The following is a 20846-nucleotide window of genomic DNA, read 5'->3' on the forward strand; positions in this document are numbered from 1 at the left end:
AGAAAAAAAGGTATTTTTTTAATGTGTGTGTGTGTGTGTGTGTGTGTGTGTGTGTGTGTGTGTGGTGTGTGTGTTGTGCTATTTCTTAATCTCCTGTGCCTGATTCCTTATAAGCTAAGGAGACTAGGAGACTGTTTTTGTTTTGTTTTGTTTTGTTTTGCAAAAGTTTAAGGGAATTTTTTTTTCAATTTGGAACCAGCATTCACTTCCCATCACTTTGCTTCAAAGGTGCTAATTACCGAGACACCAGCTATTAAACCCACTTCGTTAAGAAGAGGAGTCACTCCTTATCAAGCAGTGACAGGCTTGCTCTCTGGGATGCAGGATGGAGCTCCAGGTTAAAGAGATTCTGCAGGCTGAGACTTGCCCGTGACTGACGGCCAAGCCTTTGCTTTCAGGCTTTGCCCTTCACTAATGATCCGTCTGTGGTCACATCCCCGACGGGAGAAACTCAGGTGATTGGGGCTTGAGATGTAGGGAAGTAGCCACCCATGGATAGTAGGGGCCTAAACCGGTAAGTAAGCGTGTAACTTACATAACAACCCATAATACGTGCATAAATACGTGCAACATTTCCGTGGGATCTCTGGAAGGTAAAACCTCGTGAGGCAATGCTGTCTCTGACGGACGTGACATGCCCTCCAGCCTAGGCAAACCTCTGCTGCTGTGACCCTGGTGAGCCCTGGCCTTTCATTGGAAAACAATAACTTAACGTGTTCACAGCTTTTGCAACTGTCTAGACTGGCCCACATCTGGATGTGCCTCCCTTTCTTACCACCTCGTAGCCTCATTGTTCTGGGCCACTGTAAATATATCTGTTTTGGAAGGGTGGCATTCACATCTCTCCTGTCCACTTGGGGACTCCCCGGACATCTCAGGACAGAGCTGGTAGAAGGAGGACACTGGCCTAGCTCCCTGGTTACACAGAATCAGAACTAACACACGGGAGCTCCTTACTGTTTGGTTCTTGTGAGTCTTCAATGCCAAACGCTTCTTTCTGTTATTCTTTTCATTACTAAAGTAACGGCGAACTAATCATTAAGTCAGACCGAGTTTGGATCAAAGCCAATTGTGAGGTTAATGCGATGGGAAGTTCTGCTTGATAAAGATCAATGAGATTATTTTCTCTTTGTAATGTTCACCTGTGTGGTGGGGGTGAGGGGTCTGGCACCCTCGTCACTTGATATTTAGAAGTCAATTACCTTAATGGAAAAGGTAAATTTCTAACTACAAGGAGCTCGCGGGGTAATAAATGTCTATCACCCGAGGTGAATGTGAGCTGGAATGATAAATTGTACAGGGCGATACAGCAGAGAGTCCTAGACTAAACCGGGTATGATTCAGAGTAATTAAAAATAAAACATTTTAGGCTTTCAGGTTATTCATGGTATAGGATGGATGAAAACTTTAGACCCTCTTAGAAACGTCATTTCGTATCAAGCCCCCTATAGTGCCAGTGAGTTCCATATCTTTTGAACGGAGTCCCTGAAATACCTTCTATTGTCATTCTTCCCCAAACTCTGCCACTAACTCCTGTCTGAGGCTTGGGTGACACAGGTCAACAGTGACAAAGCTGCACCTTAACCCCAGCCAATCCAGGACTGGTCTATCAGATTCGGCTGCCCTGTATCTCCACGGTGACTTCACCGGAGCACAGACGGTAAGGTGGTTTGTGACCAGCCTTGACGCACTTTGGTTCCTAAGAAGTGCCATGCTTGTGGACAAGTCAGGTCCACAGATTGTGAGCAGTAGGGACCTGCGTCTGGGGGTACATGTCACTGAGGTATCTTCTCTGGCTGATGACAAAGGCCATGACCCAAAACTATGACCATCTCTTCCTTGGCTTAGAATACAGTTTCTCCAGTGTGTGTGTGTGTGTGTGTGTGTGTGTGTGTGTGTGTGCGCGCGCGCGTGCGCGCGTGTGCGCGTGTGCACATGTGTTGAGCAGAGGCAGGATCTGGGCTGTACTTTATACACACCCACCCACCCACCCATCTTATCCATTTTGAGGTTACAAAATTGTGGTCCTTAGCTTGAATGTAGTTCAAAGAGAGGTTTTGTAAGAAATACATAAAGGCTCATTTTAAAATAGTTGCCAATGTTTATAGAAAAGAAATCTACAACCAAGTTTGTATTTCATATTTCTCTTGGAAAATCTTGAATCTTAAATTCACACCAGGGCATCATCTGCTACAGCTGAGTGGGGGCTTGGGCACTCTGGGTAGCTACAGTCATTAGGGCACTTGTCACTCCCCTAGTTCTGTGTCTCTCTGCATCTCTCTGTCTGTCTCTGTCTCTCTTTGTCTGTTTCTGTTTCTCTCTCTCTCTCTCCCCCTCTCTCTGAGACAGGGTGTCTCTATTTATTCCTGGAAGTCCTGGAACTCACTCTCTAGCCCAGGTTGGCTCTGAACTCACAGAGAACCACCTGCCCCTGCCTCTGCCTTAGTGCTGAGATTAAAGGTGTGCACCCCCGCGCCCGGCTTCACTTTGGGCTCATGTAAGCTGTCTCCTGGTTTGGGGGCTGCTGAGGGTGGGACTTCATACACCTCCTCCGTCTCCCCACCACCTGCCTTTCTCCTGTCTTAGTCACACAGCCTATTCTCCTGCAGTCTGCCTATCTAAAGTCTCCACTCTGTCTCACAAAGAACGTGAAGTGGGTCATAGGAACTGAATAATAGAATAAAAACAGATAAAGAAAAAAAAACTGCTTCAGAAAATGCCGATGCGATCGGAAGTGCAGACCACGTTGCGGGAGGGGAGGAGAACAGAGACATTCTGGCCATTTGTTCTGAACGGTTATTAAACTTAAGCTTATGTGTCAGTAAAAGCTCTGAGCTTTGTCTTACAGTTGTTCAATTAGCGCAGAAGGAAAAAATATGGTCCTCTTAGGAGGAACAAAGCTTTCCTTAAACCCCACCCCTAAGAGAAAACCCCTAATGGTTTCTACACAGACTGGGTTTGCTAACAAGGGGCACAAAAGTCTAGTGAACGAGAAAGCTAGCTGCAGAACATATCCTTGATCGAGAAGTTCTTCCTTTCAAGTCATGTGACCGAGACAGTCAAGAGAGTGTTGACTTTTTTTTTTTTTTTTTACCTCTCTGATACTGGTAATACCACCAGGCGATGTCTAGGAAAAAGTAAGAAAACAGTTTACCAAATCTATTCATTTAAAAAGCACAACACACTTTTATTGTCATTGGAGAGGCACTCATGGGGGGAGTCCCGGTCATCACCCAGCTTCATATACGCAAGGGGCCTCTCATCAGCAGAACAGAGCCTGGCTTTCCCATTCCCTTCCCCACAGTCAGAACAGGCACAAGCACTGGGTCACCTCCCAGTGCCCACACTACCAGCAGGGCTCATCCAGCATGCTCCGAGCCATGCAGTCATGCAGCCTGAAGAGAGATGAGATGGCGCGTGGCAGAGGATGCGAATGGGGATGGCTTCTGGGACATACCCACAGGTGTCATTGCAGAGTGGCTTTTAAGACACCCTCTACCACGAGAAGGCCCCATTACCTCTTCTTACGTCTGTGATTAAACTATAGGTCTTGTAGGACAGTTCATTTCCGTCAACAACCACCCACGAGGCATCTGTTGTTGTACACGACACGTAAACCATCGGTTTCCTGTTCTTATGGAACGTACAAGCTACACAGTTTGATTTTTCTCCTCCTCTCTCAAGTGTGATGAGCAACCCAGGTGGAGTAGAGAAAAAGTGCTGTTGGTGGTAATAATTGGCACAGTAGGGTGTGTGATAGAGTAGATGCAGGTTAACTCTTTTACTGTGCCATGAACGAAGCCAAGGAGAAAATACAGACCTGGAACACCACCCCTCCCCATGGCATGTAAGCTGGGTGTCTCTAAATTCCAAGAGAGCCCTGCTCAATGCCTTTCTGCTGGCCTTTCAGGTCTGTGTGCTGGTAAGTCTTGCTTTCCTATGTGGGCTCCTTTTTCAATCTCCTCCTGTCTTGCTAGCACCCTTGACCAAAGGTGCATCAGACAGTCCAGCCAGCATCCTCAGTGTGTTTTAGTACCCCCCAGCCCCATAATCCCAGACTGGGATGGTTTCTGTCTACACTGCTAAGAGTCGTAGTACAAACTGCTGGGTATCTATTGTCTCCTAGTCTGTGCCCACGGGAGACATTTATTTTACTGGATTTAATTGCCCCCTTGATCAGCCTGGTGAGTGGCATTTGAGTGTGTGTGTGTGTGTGTGTGTGTGTGTGTGTGTGTGTGTGTGTGTGTGCACATGTGTATCTGTGTGTGTCTTGGGAGGTCAGAAGAGAGCATCAGATCCCTTGGAGTTTGAGTTATAGGCATTTGTGAGCTCTCTGGCCTGAGTGCTAGGATTCCAGTCCTCACTATGGAGCAGCAGGTGGGACTGATTGACGGATCAGCTCCAGCCCCATGGGCTACATTTTGAAGGCAGTATAGATTTGTAGAAGAGTTCCATAGAAATGGCCGAGAAGTTTCCCTGTTAACGTCCAGTGTTGGTGTAGTGTATTTGTTAAAGTTGAAGGATTAATGATTGATGAGCTGATATTGATGCATTACTAAGAATGGAAGTCCATTATTCATATTAGATTTCAATCATTGCGCTTCGTGGTTCTTTGGGTTTTGACAAATGCACATCATGGGTCAGTCACTCCCGTAAATAAAGAACAATTTTATTGCCTTGTCCGTGTGTTTACAAATATGAATCAATCTTCTCTGGCCTGCCAGAAATGCGATAGGTACTGAAAGGAATGACAAGATACAGCATCTGTCTATAATAGTCATGTTGGTATGGAGACACGGGAGGAGACCAGAAGCTGCAAGTGAGGTGTGAAGGATCGTTGCCAAGCAGTCTGGATGAGCACGGGAGACAGGCCCATGCCAGGCAAGGGAACTGCAGAATGACTGCCTGGTGAAAGAGTGTGGAACCCGTTGTTCTACAGCTGACTTTATGTGTTGAGTTCCGACATTCAGATTTGTGAGATAAACCACGAATAAAAGATGTATGTTCTCCGGTTCTTGGATGCTATCAATGAATTTAGCTTTTAGAACACGTAACATGTTCCAGTACAAACACGACTGTGGGTAGGATGCCGTGAACTGCTGGCCTCAAGCCCTTTGCTGGTAAGTCATTTCAGAGCAGCATGGCTGTGGCTAAGAACAGGGACCTGAGGGAAATGAGTGACTAATTAATGCTACCTCCTAAAGGTATAGGACCAGATGGTAGAGAGGTCAGGGAAGGCTCCAGGGAGACAGAATAATTTAGTTGAGTCTTACAGAATACAGGGACAAGGGGTCACCAGTTCTGAAAACACAGGAGCTAAAAACTTGAACATGGTGGGTTATTTTGTAGCTGTGCTGAACTCCTACAGAGAACAACTGAAGAAGAGAGTTTTAAAATGTCTAGTCTCTTTGAAGGCGTTAGAGAGCTAAGAGGGCAGCCTGCCTCAAAGCAGTGCCACCCCAAGCTCAGGCTACATCAAGCTTTATTACCTTCCAGAAGTTGAAGACTGAGCCAAACGTCTTCCATGTTAGAAAAGTTATGCTCACCATTTAAGGAGAATTTGTTAGGCATATTAAAGACAGGACACGGGGGGAATAGATGATTACAGCAACAGACAAGAAGGTGGCTTGGATATTAGACAGACCAGACACAGAATTAAAAACAGCAATGGATATATGCTCAAGAACAGAGATTCTAAGACCCGGAGAATTCCATCAGAGGACCTAAATGTATACAAAATGCTAATTAAGAATTGTAGAATTGAGGATACATTACCTCAGATCATCGGCTTGCCAGATTTATTTCTAAACAGATTAGACACAGGTGAAATGAGAACCAACTATTTGGTGGGCAGAACAAGCAAGACAGAAGGAAGGAAAGAGAGAGGATGGAGGAAGAGAATGTAGAGTGTGTGTGTGTGTGTGTGTGTGTGTGTGTGTGTGTGTGTGTGTGTGTGTAAGAAAGAGAGAGCATATATATATACATATATATATATATATGATTAAAAACTCCCCCAAAGGAAGGAGATAAATAATGCTGATGAAGCGATATTTGAAGAGCCACTAAGGACTTTTGAAGATGGGTGAAACATAAGAAGCCACAGATTCAGGAAACTCCATAAACCTTAAGCAGCATAAATCCAAAGAAAACCACATGGAAAATTTGACCCCAGAGTCAAATGCCCCCAAACGAACATAAGTATAAGCAAGATGCTAATCGTTAGATAAGGAAAAACCATGCTGTAACCCGATGCTGCTGGAAAGGGAGCACTTATGATGCTCCAAGCAAACATAAATCAGGAAGTCCTATACTGGCTCAGCTGTATCAGGTAAAGTAGATGCTAAGGGGAGAAGCTTTGGCAGAGATAAAAGGGAGAGTCACAGGGTAAGAAGGTTGGCTATCTAGGGGGATGGAACAACTCTAAGTCAGTATGAGTTCATTATATCATTTCAAATATACTTAAAGCAAAGACTGACTGAACTAAAAGAAAAAAAATAACCCATTTGCAACCATAACTGGAGATTTAAAAGTTCTCCTCTCAGAATAAGCTACTGACAGTTGATGGCGGCTAGGGAGGGAAGAATCAATTCTTTTCAGGGGTCACAAGTGTGGTCATACTTCAGTACAGCGCTTCTCAGCCTTTCTCATGCTGAGACCCTTGAATACCGTTACTCATGTTGTGGTGACCCCCCCCAACTATGAAACTATTGCTAGTGCTACTTTAGAATTGTAATTTGTTCCTGTTAGGAGTTGGAGTGTAAATATTTTTGGAGTCAGAGGTTTGCCAAAGGGGTCATGACCCACAGGTTGAGGTCCACCATTTCAGAAATAATTCTAAAATCATGAATATGTGAGCAGTATTAGCTCACATATTATTTAACACATATAGTATGTGTGTGTGTGTGTGTGTGTGTGTGTGAGAGAGAGAGAGAGAGAGAGAGAGAGAGAGAGAGAGAGAGAGAGAGAGAGAGAGAGATTGGGGGATCTGGGAGGAGCTGGAGGGGAGAAGTGTGGGTGTAGATATTATAGGAATATATTGTATGCATATATGAAATTTTCAAAGAGCAAATAAAAATATCACACACACACACACTTTAACAAGCCCAACATATCAGTATTAGCATCAACACAGCACGTCAACTTGGCCTCATTAATATAGCTTCTACCCAGCCATCACAAATAACAGAGCATTCTTTTCCATGCAAGAAGAACATTTACTCACACCGACCTTTCCCAGGGAACATGGGGCTAGACCTCGTGATGTTTGAGGCAGGGTATATTTTGTAGACTGGAATGAAGCAGGGTGTCAGAGCTCTTAAAAGTCCTCAGCATGGAACCAAGCATGGCCCTGGAAAATCCCTCATCCTCCAAATTTATCACATACTAATTTCTAAGTCACTCGTGTCTCAGAAACACTCGTGCTATTTTGCACTAGAGTACAATAATGGGATGTGTGAAAACACGTGGGCTGTCATTGAAGCCATGTCCAAAATGAGGTTTTAAAAACCAAAAATATTTACATGACAAGGAACACAAACAGCACGGAGTGTCATAGTCTCTCTTAAAATCTTATTTCCAATGGTTCAGTGTTCTCCAAACTATGCTGGGCACAATAGAAGTCACATTAGCAATCACATGTGATCATATGTTGGCATTCAAAATGTTTCCCTGTTCCTCCAGGTAGATACATATGAGCGCTTTGTTCTGGGTGAGGTCAGTAGTGATTTTTGATCAATGGCTTCCCTAGACAATCAGGGCTTAAGATCCTTTTCTACACCTGCACACAGCAGAGGCGGGGAAAAGTCCAGTCTGGTTTTGAAACCTTAAGGCTTAGAGTCTCACAGCTGAGACTCTGAGGTGACTGCAAAATCTACCCAGACACACACAGCCTGTCAGCTCTGATTTTTATATACTTAACAGCGTGTCCCGAGAGTGCCCGAGCTGAGCCTGATAAAGATTTTCCGAGTGTTCCGGATATTTTTCCCAGGCTTCTTGGTTCAATAAAACTCAAATCATGTTTTGCTTCAAGCATTTGTTCTCTTAATCTTGAAACCCCTCCTGCCCTTTTTAAGCAAAATTGAATTTACACATTTCTCATTCATTTACACCTCTGTCCTGAAAATGTTCCTATGAAACAGCCCCATGGAGACATCTCTACTTTCTGTCAGACAGAAGCTGAGGATCAATGACGTCAGAGGTCTTCAGGACAGAGCCTATCTGGACTGTGCGAGGTTGAGCTTGTCAAACATTCCCTGCAGCTTCTGGGCAGGTGGCACTTACAGCCAGAAATGACCATTTGGAAATCAAACACAGCCATCGAATAGTCCACACGATCACCGTATATATCATGACATCCAAGTTCTGTTCGAGACAAGACGGCGTCACATTCATTTAATTTTTTTTTTTTGACCAAGTTTGAAAAACAAAGGGAAAAGATTTACCAAGATCTTAGTGTCGGGAAGCAGGAACCCTAGAAGGTGCTTCTGGGCAAGGAGCTGATCGTGCTCATCATGTCCCCTTGTCTCCAAGCGACATCTTCTGCAGCTGAACCTGTGGCGATGTTGCAATCGAGACTCGTCAGCTTCCCTGCAGCTCGGCAGCCACAGGCAGAAGTGTCTAGATGATACTTTAAGTGGACCATTTTGTCTAGAAAAAGTGCCTGAGATGAAATTTTTGACAGTTTACTTAGTCGCTCCAGCAGTCTCTGCGGCTCTAGGGGGCAATTAGTCAAGCAAAGTCCAGACCCTACCACCAGCTAGCATTCAGATGGCAGCGGGGAAGCCCCTATGGGCTTCCTTTGGACTCAGCAGGACGGTGACCCTGATCTTCCAGCCTGTGGTGCTGGCGTGTTAATGAGCACGGCTGGGCCTGTGTTGGGGAGAGCCTTCTCCAGAGCTAGGCTATCTCTGCAGGAGATAGCAGGAAAACACGGGTGGGGTTTTAATCGCCCCTCTTGACTAAGAAACGGTGATGAGGATTCATTATGCATGAAAAATCTCCAGGAAGGAAGGGTGGTGGTGTTTTTCTTTCCAGTTTAAGATGGAGACATGAGAGAGTCCAGAGAAAATGAAAAAAAAATTTGCTTAGAGCATGAGTCCAGAGGATTTGTCTCAGGTGAGCATAGCATTTACTTAAAGTGGAAACTCATTGAGTTGGTGAGGTGTGACAAGCTGTGCAGTTGGACAACTTGCTAGGTAAAGAGGGTCTCCAAGCAGAGCATCAGCCTTGGTGGGTTTTTACACGTCTGATGGCTGTTCTCGGGAGGGAAGAAGATACCACTTATTAATGTCCTTACTGTCAACATTCCCACCACCGCCCAGCTCAGGCTGTCAATGGGAAGCGAAATGGTTCTTCTTAGGGGAAGATGATCCCCCCAGGATAACTGGGCTCTGGTATACTGCCATTGCTATTTTAGGACATGTGACATATGTTTAACTATCTCCAATCAGTGTGCCGAAGAGTCAAAAGCTAATTTCATCCAGTCGGTCTAGTCCTTGCAATCCAAGATTACAAGCCTTCCTCTTGTTGTTAGTGCAAACCCCAGCTTCCGCACACCATATGGGACAGCTCAAACACAGAGGTGATGGAAGGGGGCTAAGCGAACGTCTGCTGTATCGAGTGCCTTGCTTAGTGGGCTCGGAGAGCATAGTAATAATTTTAGAATTGATCTGATCATCTCGCTGTCCCTAGGAGGTATACAGTTATTAGACTAATATGAATTATCAGCATACGTGCCTTGTAGCTGTAAATCTAGGTAAGAGAAGGTCTGTACCATGTCTGTGTGCACGATAGGTGCCAAGACACATAATCCAATTCTTGCTTGTATCGTGATGGGCGATTTGAAAGGCGTTCTCAACAGCAGAATCCAACGGTCAAGTAGTTAGACACTGTGCAGGGCCTGGCTATGCATATCCTGATGGATCTAGTTAATTAAATGGACTTCTTTTCCATACGGGGGAACTTCCTTGTTCTGCGATTTACTCTGTTAAAAGGGCACTCAACTGTCAGTTCAGGTTGGACACTGACTGGCTAACAAGCCCATTATTGTCTCTATTAACTGTAATGGCTGTTAGCAGATCCAAGGCTGAAGGCAGCCGCGGAACAGGGCAAGGTATCTACAGGTAATGAGACCAGAAACAGTGCCTGGAGCATTGGCAAACAGACATAATAACTGACAGCCATCGAGAAAATGTCCTGCCTTTTTCTCCCTGGAGTTATCACATGGCTTTGTGTCCTCTGCCCTTAATAATCCAGACAATCATTGGTGTATTGTTTCGGTCTGTTCCTTGGCTGGAGAAGGCCACTGGACATTGCCCTTCACTGGCACATGAACTGCCCAATGTGGGGACTATAGTCAGTCAGTTTGTATGAGAAGGTGTGCGCCTGCCCAGAGGCAGGAGGCAATGTCAAGGTAGCATCCTCCTTTCCAGGACGCAGTGTGGAAGCCTCTTAACTGTGCACTTAATAAATGAAACCTTGGCAGACACACCTTGAATTATTAATGAAGTTATTCAGTTTCGATTGTTTCTTTCTTTTGGGGAAAGGTTACTCACTCAATGCTTTTGCTTTAGACTACACAATACATCACAATTGGGCATATTTTATGTGCAACTTTATGGCGATAATAGTTCTGTCTCATTTAGAAGCAAATCAGACATTATGAACTTTGTGATTTATTAATATATTGATCTCCAGAAATGTCAGCGCATCTCACATCCCGTCAGAGAGCCGGGAGCAATCAGCGGAGAGCCAATAAAAATGTAAAACGAACCATCATAAAAAGAGGAAATACAGCTAGTTTCAAAGCCCTGCTGTCTTCCTAAATTGTTTCAGGACCCAGATCCTTACCACAAAGGCACCCCTACCAACGAAACCCAGGGGATGGGGGATGGTATTGGCGAGGGTTCTGTCCCACTTAAATTTACTTCGAGTAAAAATAGAGTGCATGGACTGAAATAGAACCCAAGGGGTGGAAAGTGGGCTTGCTTGATGTGGGGGAGGGCTGGGGCTGGAGGAAGATGGGGCGTCCCTTTCTGTGAGATTCTCCACTACACATACTACTTGCCTGTTGAGGTAACTTCAGGCAAAGCCCAGACTCACCCTGGCATAGAAAGGTCTACATTGAGGTCCTGCTTACCTCTGAGTGCAATTCTCTACAACGCCCCCCCCCCGCCCCGGTGGGGATCCTTTGCAACAGCTTTGGAATCTAATTACATGCAAACTATGGTTTCTTTTAGAGTGTGCCACCGACTGGCACCGTTCCCACTCATTCTTGAAACCTGACTGGAGTTTTTAGTAAGCACTCAATATGTGCTAAGTGAACAGCACTACTGGAGTACTTAGTAAGCACTCAATATGTGCTAAGTGAACAGCACTACTGGAGTACTTAGTAAGCACTCAATATGTGCTAAGTGAACAGCACTACTGGAGTACTTAGTAAGCACTCAATATGTGCTAAGTGAACAGCACTACTGGAGTACTTAGTAAGCACTCAATATGTGCTAAGTGAACAGCACTACTGGAGTACTTAGTAAGCACTCAATATGTGTTAAGTGAACAGCACTACTGGAGTGTAGCAGGAAATAGACTAAGAGTGTTGTGTTACTTGAAAGGCCAGTTCTGTAATTTGACACTTTAGCTTTCAAATCATAGTTAGACTCCCAGAGCACCACCATTAGCTCACTTCTTTTTACTGTAAATGTCACATAAAAATTTGGAATGTTGGCTTCTCTAGAAACGGTGGCCGTGCCAGACCTCCATTCCTATGTGGGAATACAGGTAGCAGGAGAGCAGCAGCCCAGTTTGGCCAGAACACACTCTCTCTAGTAAGCTCCAATCCCTACCACTCATATTACCCCTTCGACAGTAAGTGCAGGGAGTCACTGTGAGCCATTCCTACTCCCTGTGCAAAGCTACAATCCCTACTCAGCAGCGCTTCTCTTCTGCCCTACACTACATTTTCTAAGAAACTTTTAGGTGCTGGTGGCAGTCTGGAAACATGACCAGAGTTCATCTCTTTGAGGTTCCAAGCAACACAGAAGATTCAGGATGCCCTGGACAGACTCAAGACATGACCTTAGATGTGTGCTTCTGTCTGTTATGCCACATGCATCAAAACCAGAGAGATCTCAGAACCTGCTTGATGTCAGGTACTCGGCAGTCAGCCCGAGAGATTCTGCTGGATCCACTCTTCTGCAGCTGTGGTTATGTTTGTCCCACACAAGTTGTGGACCAGATTTCCCTTGTTCAAGCCCCTCTACTCTTGTGAATTTGAGGAACCCAGTCTGAGGTGTCAGGAAGGGAGGTCTCTAATTTCCCATGTCCTCCTTTTCCTCCCCGCCCCTGCCATCCATCTAGACTTCTAACTTTGTTTCCATTTTCTGAACACACAGACAGCCTTCACTCCAGTCAATGCGCCCAAGACGCAGGGCATTCTAACCATGCAGAGAGGCTTTTATTCTGCCTTCTATATTTGCAAGCTGGAGTTCTGGAAGGGATCTGGATTTGCCCAAGGTCGTTAACACTGACTCTCTGGGATGGACAATGAGATGCACTGTTCTGACGATTCAGTGTTGAAAAGGAGAGCACCGTTAATTCACCGCGGGTGCGTCCATTCATTCACCGAATAATTTCCAAGTCTCCAGCAGATGTCATCTAGACATTATTCAATCAGAGCAGTGGCCACCAGGCGCAAATGTGGCGTTGGCGCTCTGATTGAAAATAAATGGGGTTATAAGACCGGAGAGAAACAGGTTGTGGGGGCACTGTTGTTTGCAGCCATAGAAGGCAGGGTGGCAGTTGCGTGGCCATGAGCAAGAAGAAAAAGACTGGGACTCTGTGGTTAGATACCAGGCGGCTGAAATCCCAGCTCAGCGGAACGTGAACAGTCAGTTCTGTCTTCCCACATTCAGAGGGCTCAGCAGCGGACACCACAGGGACCCCAGCCTCCCAGTCTGTGAAGGTCAAGGGGACGTCTGCAGAGAAAGGCAAGGCACCTAACAGGCACTGCTCTAGGGTCTCCCCACTCGGTGGCCAAGCCAGGGCTTAGCCTCCCGCTGCACATCTTTGCTGGATCCGTGACTTGGGTGAGACCTAGGGAAGTTCACACATGCGGGTAACCAGGGATCAAGCAGGAGGGCTGGCTGGAAGCCTTTTGTAGTTCGCCAGGGCGGATGAGCCCCTGGTTAATTAGCCATGTGAAGTTGAGGGCGGATGAGCCCCTGGTTAATTAGCCATGTGAAGCTGTGACTACCTTAGTGGGTCGCAGGGCTCTGAGGCTGTTTAATCTGCCTAGTGGTCGGTGGTAGTAACTGCTGATCCTGGTGGGATACTTCAATGGAACCTTCCAGATGGAGTTCTGCCTTCAAGTTTCCAACCCTTCTGGGTGTCTCAGAGGGAGGTAGCAGGGCCCCTTAGCGTTTAGGCCTCAGGGAAGCTCACTCTAAAGCTTCATTTGGGATTAAAGACTTTAAAAACGCGCCTCACGTACAAGAGACAGCTCCAAGTCATGCTCGACGGACATCTTTCCAGCAGCCTGAACCGCAAGTTCCCAAGCCCTCCTTCACCTTGGGGGATTCTGTGACTGGGGTGGAGTTTCTCTTCATTCTGGGGTGTGTGTGTGTGTGTGTGTGTGTGTGTGTGTTAGCTCCTCACTTGCACATGCACACACACACACCTGCCTGCCTGCATTCCGCAGTGTGTGCATGAAAGGCAGAGGGCAGCTCTGGGGAGTCAGTTCTCTTTCCACTGAGTGGGTCCTCAGGGGTCAAAACTCAGGTCATAAGGTTTGTCATCGAGTCCTGGGTTAGCCCTGTTTGGCCTTTTCTTTTTAAAGCCACAGATACAAATTGCATTGAGAATTGTTCCTTCCTTTCTCTCTGTGTGTCTCTGTCTGTCTGTCTGCCCCCCTCGCCCCCAGGAAGGGATAATAGATAAATTCCATGGGCAGAAGGGTTAGGGATGTCTGGCCTGTGATGCTTTAACTGAATAAAATAATGACCCTGTTGTGGTCACTGCTGCTTACCACCATGAGCTTGTGTCTCCTCTTCCACGTACCTTTTGTCCCTTGTGACACAGTTTCCTGGTGGAAGCAGACACTCTGTACAGCATCCTTGATGCTGAGGAGGGGGAAGGCCAGGTGAGGTGAGGAATAAAGAATGGCATTGTGGGTAGAGGCACCAGCCTTTCTAGCCTTTCTAAGAGCTTGAGAAGGAGGGAAAGGGAGAGGGGGAGGGGGAGGGGAAGGGGGAGGAGGGGAAGGAGGGTGGAAGAGGGTGGAGGAGGACAGACAGACAGACTCATTGTAGGAGATGAGTGGTGGCCAGTATGTCAGATTTGGAGTCAGGTAGCATGGGTTAAGAATGAAAAGGAGGTCCAGAGGAGAGCGAGGCAGCCTGGCCCTGTCTTGTCCTGGACCTAGGAGCCGCGTTAGAGGTTCCAGCAGCAGCAAACAGCAGAGCAAGCCCAGGGTTGGTTTACATGTGCTTTTGAGCAGACCACAGAGAGCCATGAATTACAGTGTTAATTGCCCTGTGAGGTCTGATGTCAGTCATAGGAGAACTGTGATCTACGCCCCCCTTCCTCATCAGCTGGCACTTTGTAGAGATGGCTTTTCCAGGCTGGCTAGCTCTCTGCCCCAGGGCTTTGCTGCTCCCTTTGCTGGGTTACTGCAGCAGATCGCCCTGAAGAATCACACGGGTCCGGGGCCCTCCACGAGGTCCCAGCTCTCTGAAAGTGAGGGCAAGGGAAAGGACATCCATTTCCTCCTCTCAGTTAATAAAAGCCACAGTCTGAGTTATCGAAGCTTTCAGCTAGAATAGCAAAGGGCTTGAGAATCCCTGTTTCAGCCTTGGCTGGAGACCTGACTCTGTGGCACTGAATATTATAAGGCTGGGGAAAAAATCTCCCAGGACTGAAATTTTTTCTAGCTAATCAGTAACTTCCTCCTTTTTTCTCACTTTAGGTGCCACATGACCCTGCAGGGGAAACAGGCCTCCATAGTTGTAATTAAAAGGGAAAGATTAAACATGAGGAAAAGATGTGATTTTTATTACAGCAAACTGGAAGAAAGTACGTCTCCAGGAAACCAGGTCTGGAGATGCTAGCAATGCTTTGCAAATGTCATGAAAGAGAAACACATGTCTCTTTCCACATCTATCACATATATCATATCATCACATATCATATCACATACCACACATGTCACATCACATGTCACATATCACATATTATATCACATCACCTCATATTGCATATCATACCACATGATATCACAGCATACCACACATCATATCACATGTCACATATCACATACCACATAATACACATCACATAAAACATATCATCACATAACACATGTCACATCATATCATATCACATATCACATCATATCACATATTACATCATATCATATCACAGCATACCACATAATGCATATCACATAACACATATCATATATCATATCAGATCACATAACACCACATCATACCGTATCATATACCATTGCATTGCTCTATTAGTTCTCGCTAAGATGTACAGGCATGTTGGGGGAGTGGTTATCACTGAGGGTTAGGATTACACATGAAACACTATTTCCTTCCATCTTGCTTACGTGTGTTTTCTAAATTTTCTGCCCTGTGACTTTGAATTTCCAATACATAGAAATCGGTAAGAGCCTTTGCTTAGGAACTTCAAAGGCTAATGTGGAGAGTTCTTCAGCCCCCGGAAACCCTGGAGGGGCAAAGGGGACATCACTGCAATGCAGGCTGGGAAGACAGGCAATTAAGGGCAGAGCCTCTGGCTTCGATGTCCTCTCTGATGCCGTCTCAGCCACTGGTGTCGTTTCTCAGCCTGTGCTTCAACATCTGGGAAAGGGCCTGACTAATCTACACGTTGCCAACCTCCTGTGATACTGAAATGAGATAATAAGTGGAGGTGCCATGGGCACAGGTGTTTACTTAGTAAGTGTTACCCAGTTACAAATACTTCTCTGCCGTGAGAATGCAGCCTGGCTGGGAGCAGGGGACCAGGCTGGAGACCAATTCAGAGGAGGACGTCCTGAGACAACAGGGATAGCAGTTGGAGTACTGATAGGGAGGCTTCTCATCGCTACAGCAACTAACACCTCAGTAATGTGTGTCATGTGTCACCTCTTGTCACCCTCCTGAAGCCCTGCGAGCTATATGCTACCACTCATAGTAAAGGAAGAACCCAGGACTCAGGGAAGCAGGGTGATCTGCCCAAGGCCACGTAGCGATCAGTAGATGTGGACTCAAAGCCAAGCCAGCTTGATGTTGAAGTCTACATTGTTAACTGCTGCAGTCACGGAGCAAGTTGCAAGATCATATATATTGATTTAAATCCAAACACTTTCACCAGATGTGATGTAGCCTTGGGGTAGTCACTGCCCCTTCAAAGCCACGGTTTTCTCGTGAAGACTGTATGTGATATAATCCGTGACTCACAGTCCTCAGAAGGATGGGACATGAAAAGTTAGAACAATATGAGCAATGCCAACGTCTGTTCACCATGCAGATGTCCCTGGTATCCTCTGGTCCCTGAGAGGTCATTCTTACAGTACCTGGGTTTTTTGAGGCAGTGACTCCAAGCCATGCTGCTGAAAAAGCAATTTTTTTTTGGCTCTGGCTGTGTGGATAGATTTTTAATATTTAATTAGGGAGACCTTCTGCTTGGAGAGAGGGCAGGACTTGTTATTAAATCCTGCTGCTTGGTCTTTCTCACTTGCCCGTGGGATCATTCATTCATTTCCAGTCACACAATTTAATATTGCAACAGCTAATGGGGAGATGTTGATAATTTGTAAAAGCTGGTTGGTCCTGAGGCTGTGAGAGAAGCTCCTCGCCTGGGCCTGCTGTGTGAGCAGCAGCAGATTCTCTGGAGACCAGGGCTCCTGAGAGCTCCGTGTTCACTCTCTAATTGCACTCACAGGATGCCTTCCGAGCATCAAGTGCAGTGTCGGCAGCCATGAGGACTAGAAAGATGGTCAGAGTACAGTTGCAACCCTGAGGTTGGGATTCCTGCGAGCATTACAACATTAGGCTTTGCCACCAGATGTACAGGCTCAAAAAGTCTCCTTCATCATTTCCTAACTGCAGTGGGAATTAGCCTCCTTTAGATTTGATTCTAAGGACCTGGTATCTCCCCCTAAGACTGACTTCTGGAGTGTGCCAGCCTCCAGCGTATATATCGGATGGACCCTGACAATAGATAGGCTTCCTGTGTGAACATGTTGGGAGATCTTTTGGAGACGGTACAGAGCAGGTAACCATGGAGCGCCTAGTAAGTGCGCATCTCATTGATAGGCACTGGTGAGCCAAGACAGACCTGGTCTTGTTCTCAGAGACTAAGACTTGGTACACGAGGGAGGGAGAACCCAAGAATCACAGGCATGAAGAGTTACAACATGGGGAAATACTACAAAAGGGTATGTTGGCACTGTGAGGGGGTAGCTGGGCTCAGGGAAGGGTAGGCATGTACGGGATGCTTCCTCCAGGAAGTGATGATGAGAAGGAAATCCAAAGAAACGGAATTTAGTAGATGGGAAGGTGTGCATGCGTGCATGTGCGTGTGTGCGTGTGTGTGTGTGTGTGCATACACTAGTGCATGTATGACAGGGGCAGGAGGGTTCTGTGTGTGGAGGGAGGGTAAGAAAGACTTTCATGGACCTCCTGTGCAGATGCATAGGATAAGAAGGAAAGAAGATGCATTCAAGGAGGGTGTGTCTGATCGTGACTTCACTCTAAAGCCTTCTATGGCTCCCATGGCCTAAGGGAAAAGTCTGCTTCTGAATGCAACTCCTAGGCGCCTGTATGACCTGCTTGACTTTCTCCTACTCAGGTCACTTTTCTTCTCTTCTCCCTCCTCCTATCTGTGCTTATTGCTTCTTCAGTACAACTTCCTGACTGACACTTGCACACTCTGACCCCCTGACTGACATTTTCACACTCTGATTTCCTGACTGACACTTGCACACTCTGACCCTCTGACTGACACTCGCACACTCTGACTCCCTGACTGACATTTTCACACTGATTTCCTGACTGACACTTGCACACTCTGACCCCCTGACTGACACTTGCACACTCTGACCCTCTGACTGACACACACTCTGACCCCCTGACTGACATTTGCACACTCTGACCCCCTGACTGACACTTGCACACTCTGACTCCCTGACTGACACTTGCACACTCTGACCCCCTGACTGACACTTGCACACTCTGACCCTCTGACTGACACACACTTTGACCCCCTGACTGACATTTGCACACTCTGACCCTCTGACTGACACACACTCTGACCCCCTGACTGACACTTGTACACTCTGACCCTCTGACTGACACTTGTATACTCTGACCCTCTGACTGACACACACTATGACCCCCTGACTGACACTTGCACACTCTGACCCCCTGACTGACACTTGCACACTCTGACCCCCTGACTGACACTTGCACACTCTGACCCCCTGACTGACACTCGCACACTCTGACCCCCTGACTGACACTCGCACACTCTGACCCCCTGACTGACACTCCCACACTCTGACCCCCTGACTGACACTTGCACACTCTGACCCCCTGACTGACACTCGCACACTCTGACCCCCTGACTGACACTCGCACACTCTGACCCCCTGACTGACACTCCCACACTCTGACCCCCTGACTGACACTTGCACACTCTGACCCCCTGACTGACACTTGCACACTCTGACCCCCTGACTGACACTTGCACACTCTGACCCCCTGACTGACACTTGCACACTCTGACCCCCTGACTGACACTTGCACACTCTGACTCCCTGACTGACACTTGCACACTCTGACTCCCTGACTGACCCTTGCACATGCTCGCACATGCTCCTGCTTCCCTCTGGTGCCTGCTTGCCTTCCATCTCCACTGGGTTGTTTCCAGGTGTCTATCCCATTGTGTCCCACACCTCCAGGACTCCACTGACAGGGACCACAGTTGAATGGTGCTTTCTCTAGTCCTGCAGCTCCGTAGTGTGTGCACAGACCTACATCGGAAGCACTTCAAATGCTCTTCACGGTTCTGAGTGTGAAGGGGCAGGGAAAAAAATCTCAAAGGAATTTCTCAGTGGAAAGCTCTGTGCCGCACGCATTTCATACCCCAAATTCACCCAGCTTATGAGGATTATTTTGTAATCCCCACTTCCTCCACCACGAAAACTTGGTTATTACTTGTCAGTTTTATGCACCCTTCTCTCCGTCAGCCCAGGGATAAACCGTGAGGCTCATTTGGATGCTAGAGAATGGTGGGATGAACTTCACTGTTCATCCCAGTGAAGCTGGGGTGAACTTTAAAGATTAGAGGGAGCTTGGAGTTTCCCCAAATGAGAGTTGGTCTAGTTCTGTTTTGCTGTTTAAAATATACCTGTTCATAATGTCTTCCTATAGGTGGTATCGTTAGCGAGAGTGTCAACATGATGCACCCAGGAAGAGGGAAAAACCAATTAAAAAACAAAAATACCTCCATCAGGTTGGTTTTGGCATGTTTATATGGCATTTTCTTATAGTTGACTAGTTGATAATTGATGCAGGGGGACCCTGTGGGTGGTTCCACCCCTGGACAGGTTGCCCTGGGCTGTGTAAGGAAGGTGGCTTGAGAGAGCCAGCAGGCAGTGTCCCCCATGGTCTCTGCTTTCGTGCCTTGCCTTCTCTCAGTGCTGGACTGAAACTTGTGAGCAAAATAAACTTGTTCACAGCATCCACGAGACAAACCAGCACGATAGGACACTGAAGGCAAACCATCTGTGCTTCATTGAGAAACATGTCTCAGGCTCATTAAAAACACATGAATTTTTATAGAATGGCCGTATCATTCAAGATTGCCAGCCAAAATGCACTCACTATTATTAATTTATCCTTAATAGACATCTCTCTTACAGATTAGCACCCTAATTACTACTGAAAAAGTGTGCGGCTGTGATGTGAGACAGCCGATTAGAGTGAGCCAGATGATAAACCAAAAAGCCTTTGGTTGAGAGCGCTTCAGCCTTCTTCCCATCTTCCAACAACAGTGTCTGTCGTCCTGGAGGGCCAGGCAGGTTCCCATTTGTTCCTGGTCTGCCTGAGAAGTCTGAGGTTCAGCAGTCAGTCAGGGTACTCTACAGTGGGCTGGGATACTCTACAGTGGACTGGGATACTCTACAGTGGGCTGGGATACTCTAGAGTGGGCTGGGATACTCTACAGTGGTCTGGGATACTCTACAGTGGACTGGGATACTCTACAGTGGGCTGGGATACTCTACAGTGGGCTGGGATACTCTACAGTGGGCTGGGATACTCTACAGTGGACTGGGATACTCTACAGTGGGCTGGGATACTCTAGAGTGGGCTGGGATACTCTACAGTGGTCTGGGATACTCTACAGTGGACTGGGATACTCTACAGTGGGCTGGGATACTCTACAGTGGGCTGGGATACTCTACAGTGGGCTGGGATACTCTACAGTGGGCTGGGATACTCTACAGTGGGCTGGGATACTCTACAGTGGGCTGGGATACTCTACAGTGGGCTGGGATACTCTACAGTGGGCTGGGATACTCTACAGTGGGCTGGGATACTCTACAGTGGGCTGGGATACTCTACAGTGGGCTGGGATACTCTACAGTGGGCTGGGATACTCTACAGTGGGCTGGGATACTCTACAGTGGTTCCTGCAAGGGAAGGGCAGTGTGCAAAAAGCACAGAGGTGAAAGAAGCGAGGTTGGACGACTCACTTTGTGTTTCTTGTAAGCCTGCATCTTCTGGTTCTCCTCTAGGTCAGCAGTTCTCGCCCTGTGGGTCACAATTCTGTTGGGA

The 20846-nt window shown here is 46.9% G+C and overlaps 1 protein-coding gene across 5 annotated transcripts in view; it reads right to left on the reverse strand.

Moving 5' to 3' along the window:
* Positions 1-20846, reverse strand: part of Kcnip1 (potassium voltage-gated channel interacting protein 1) — a 369154-nt gene that overhangs the window by 18430 nt on the left and 329878 nt on the right. For 2 of the 5 annotated variants that reach the window (NM_001261387.1, NM_001261389.2), the window contains 1 exon segment: positions 3095-3127. In NM_001261387.1, the coding sequence (NP_001248316.1) occupies positions 3095-3127 (33 nt within the window). 5 annotated transcript variants of the gene reach the window in all.

Source organism: Rattus norvegicus, chromosome 10 (assembly GCF_021556685.1).
Source record: "Rattus norvegicus strain SHRSP/BbbUtx chromosome 10, alternate assembly SHRSP_T2T, whole genome shotgun sequence".
Lineage (NCBI taxonomy): Eukaryota > Metazoa > Chordata > Mammalia > Rodentia > Muridae > Rattus > Rattus norvegicus.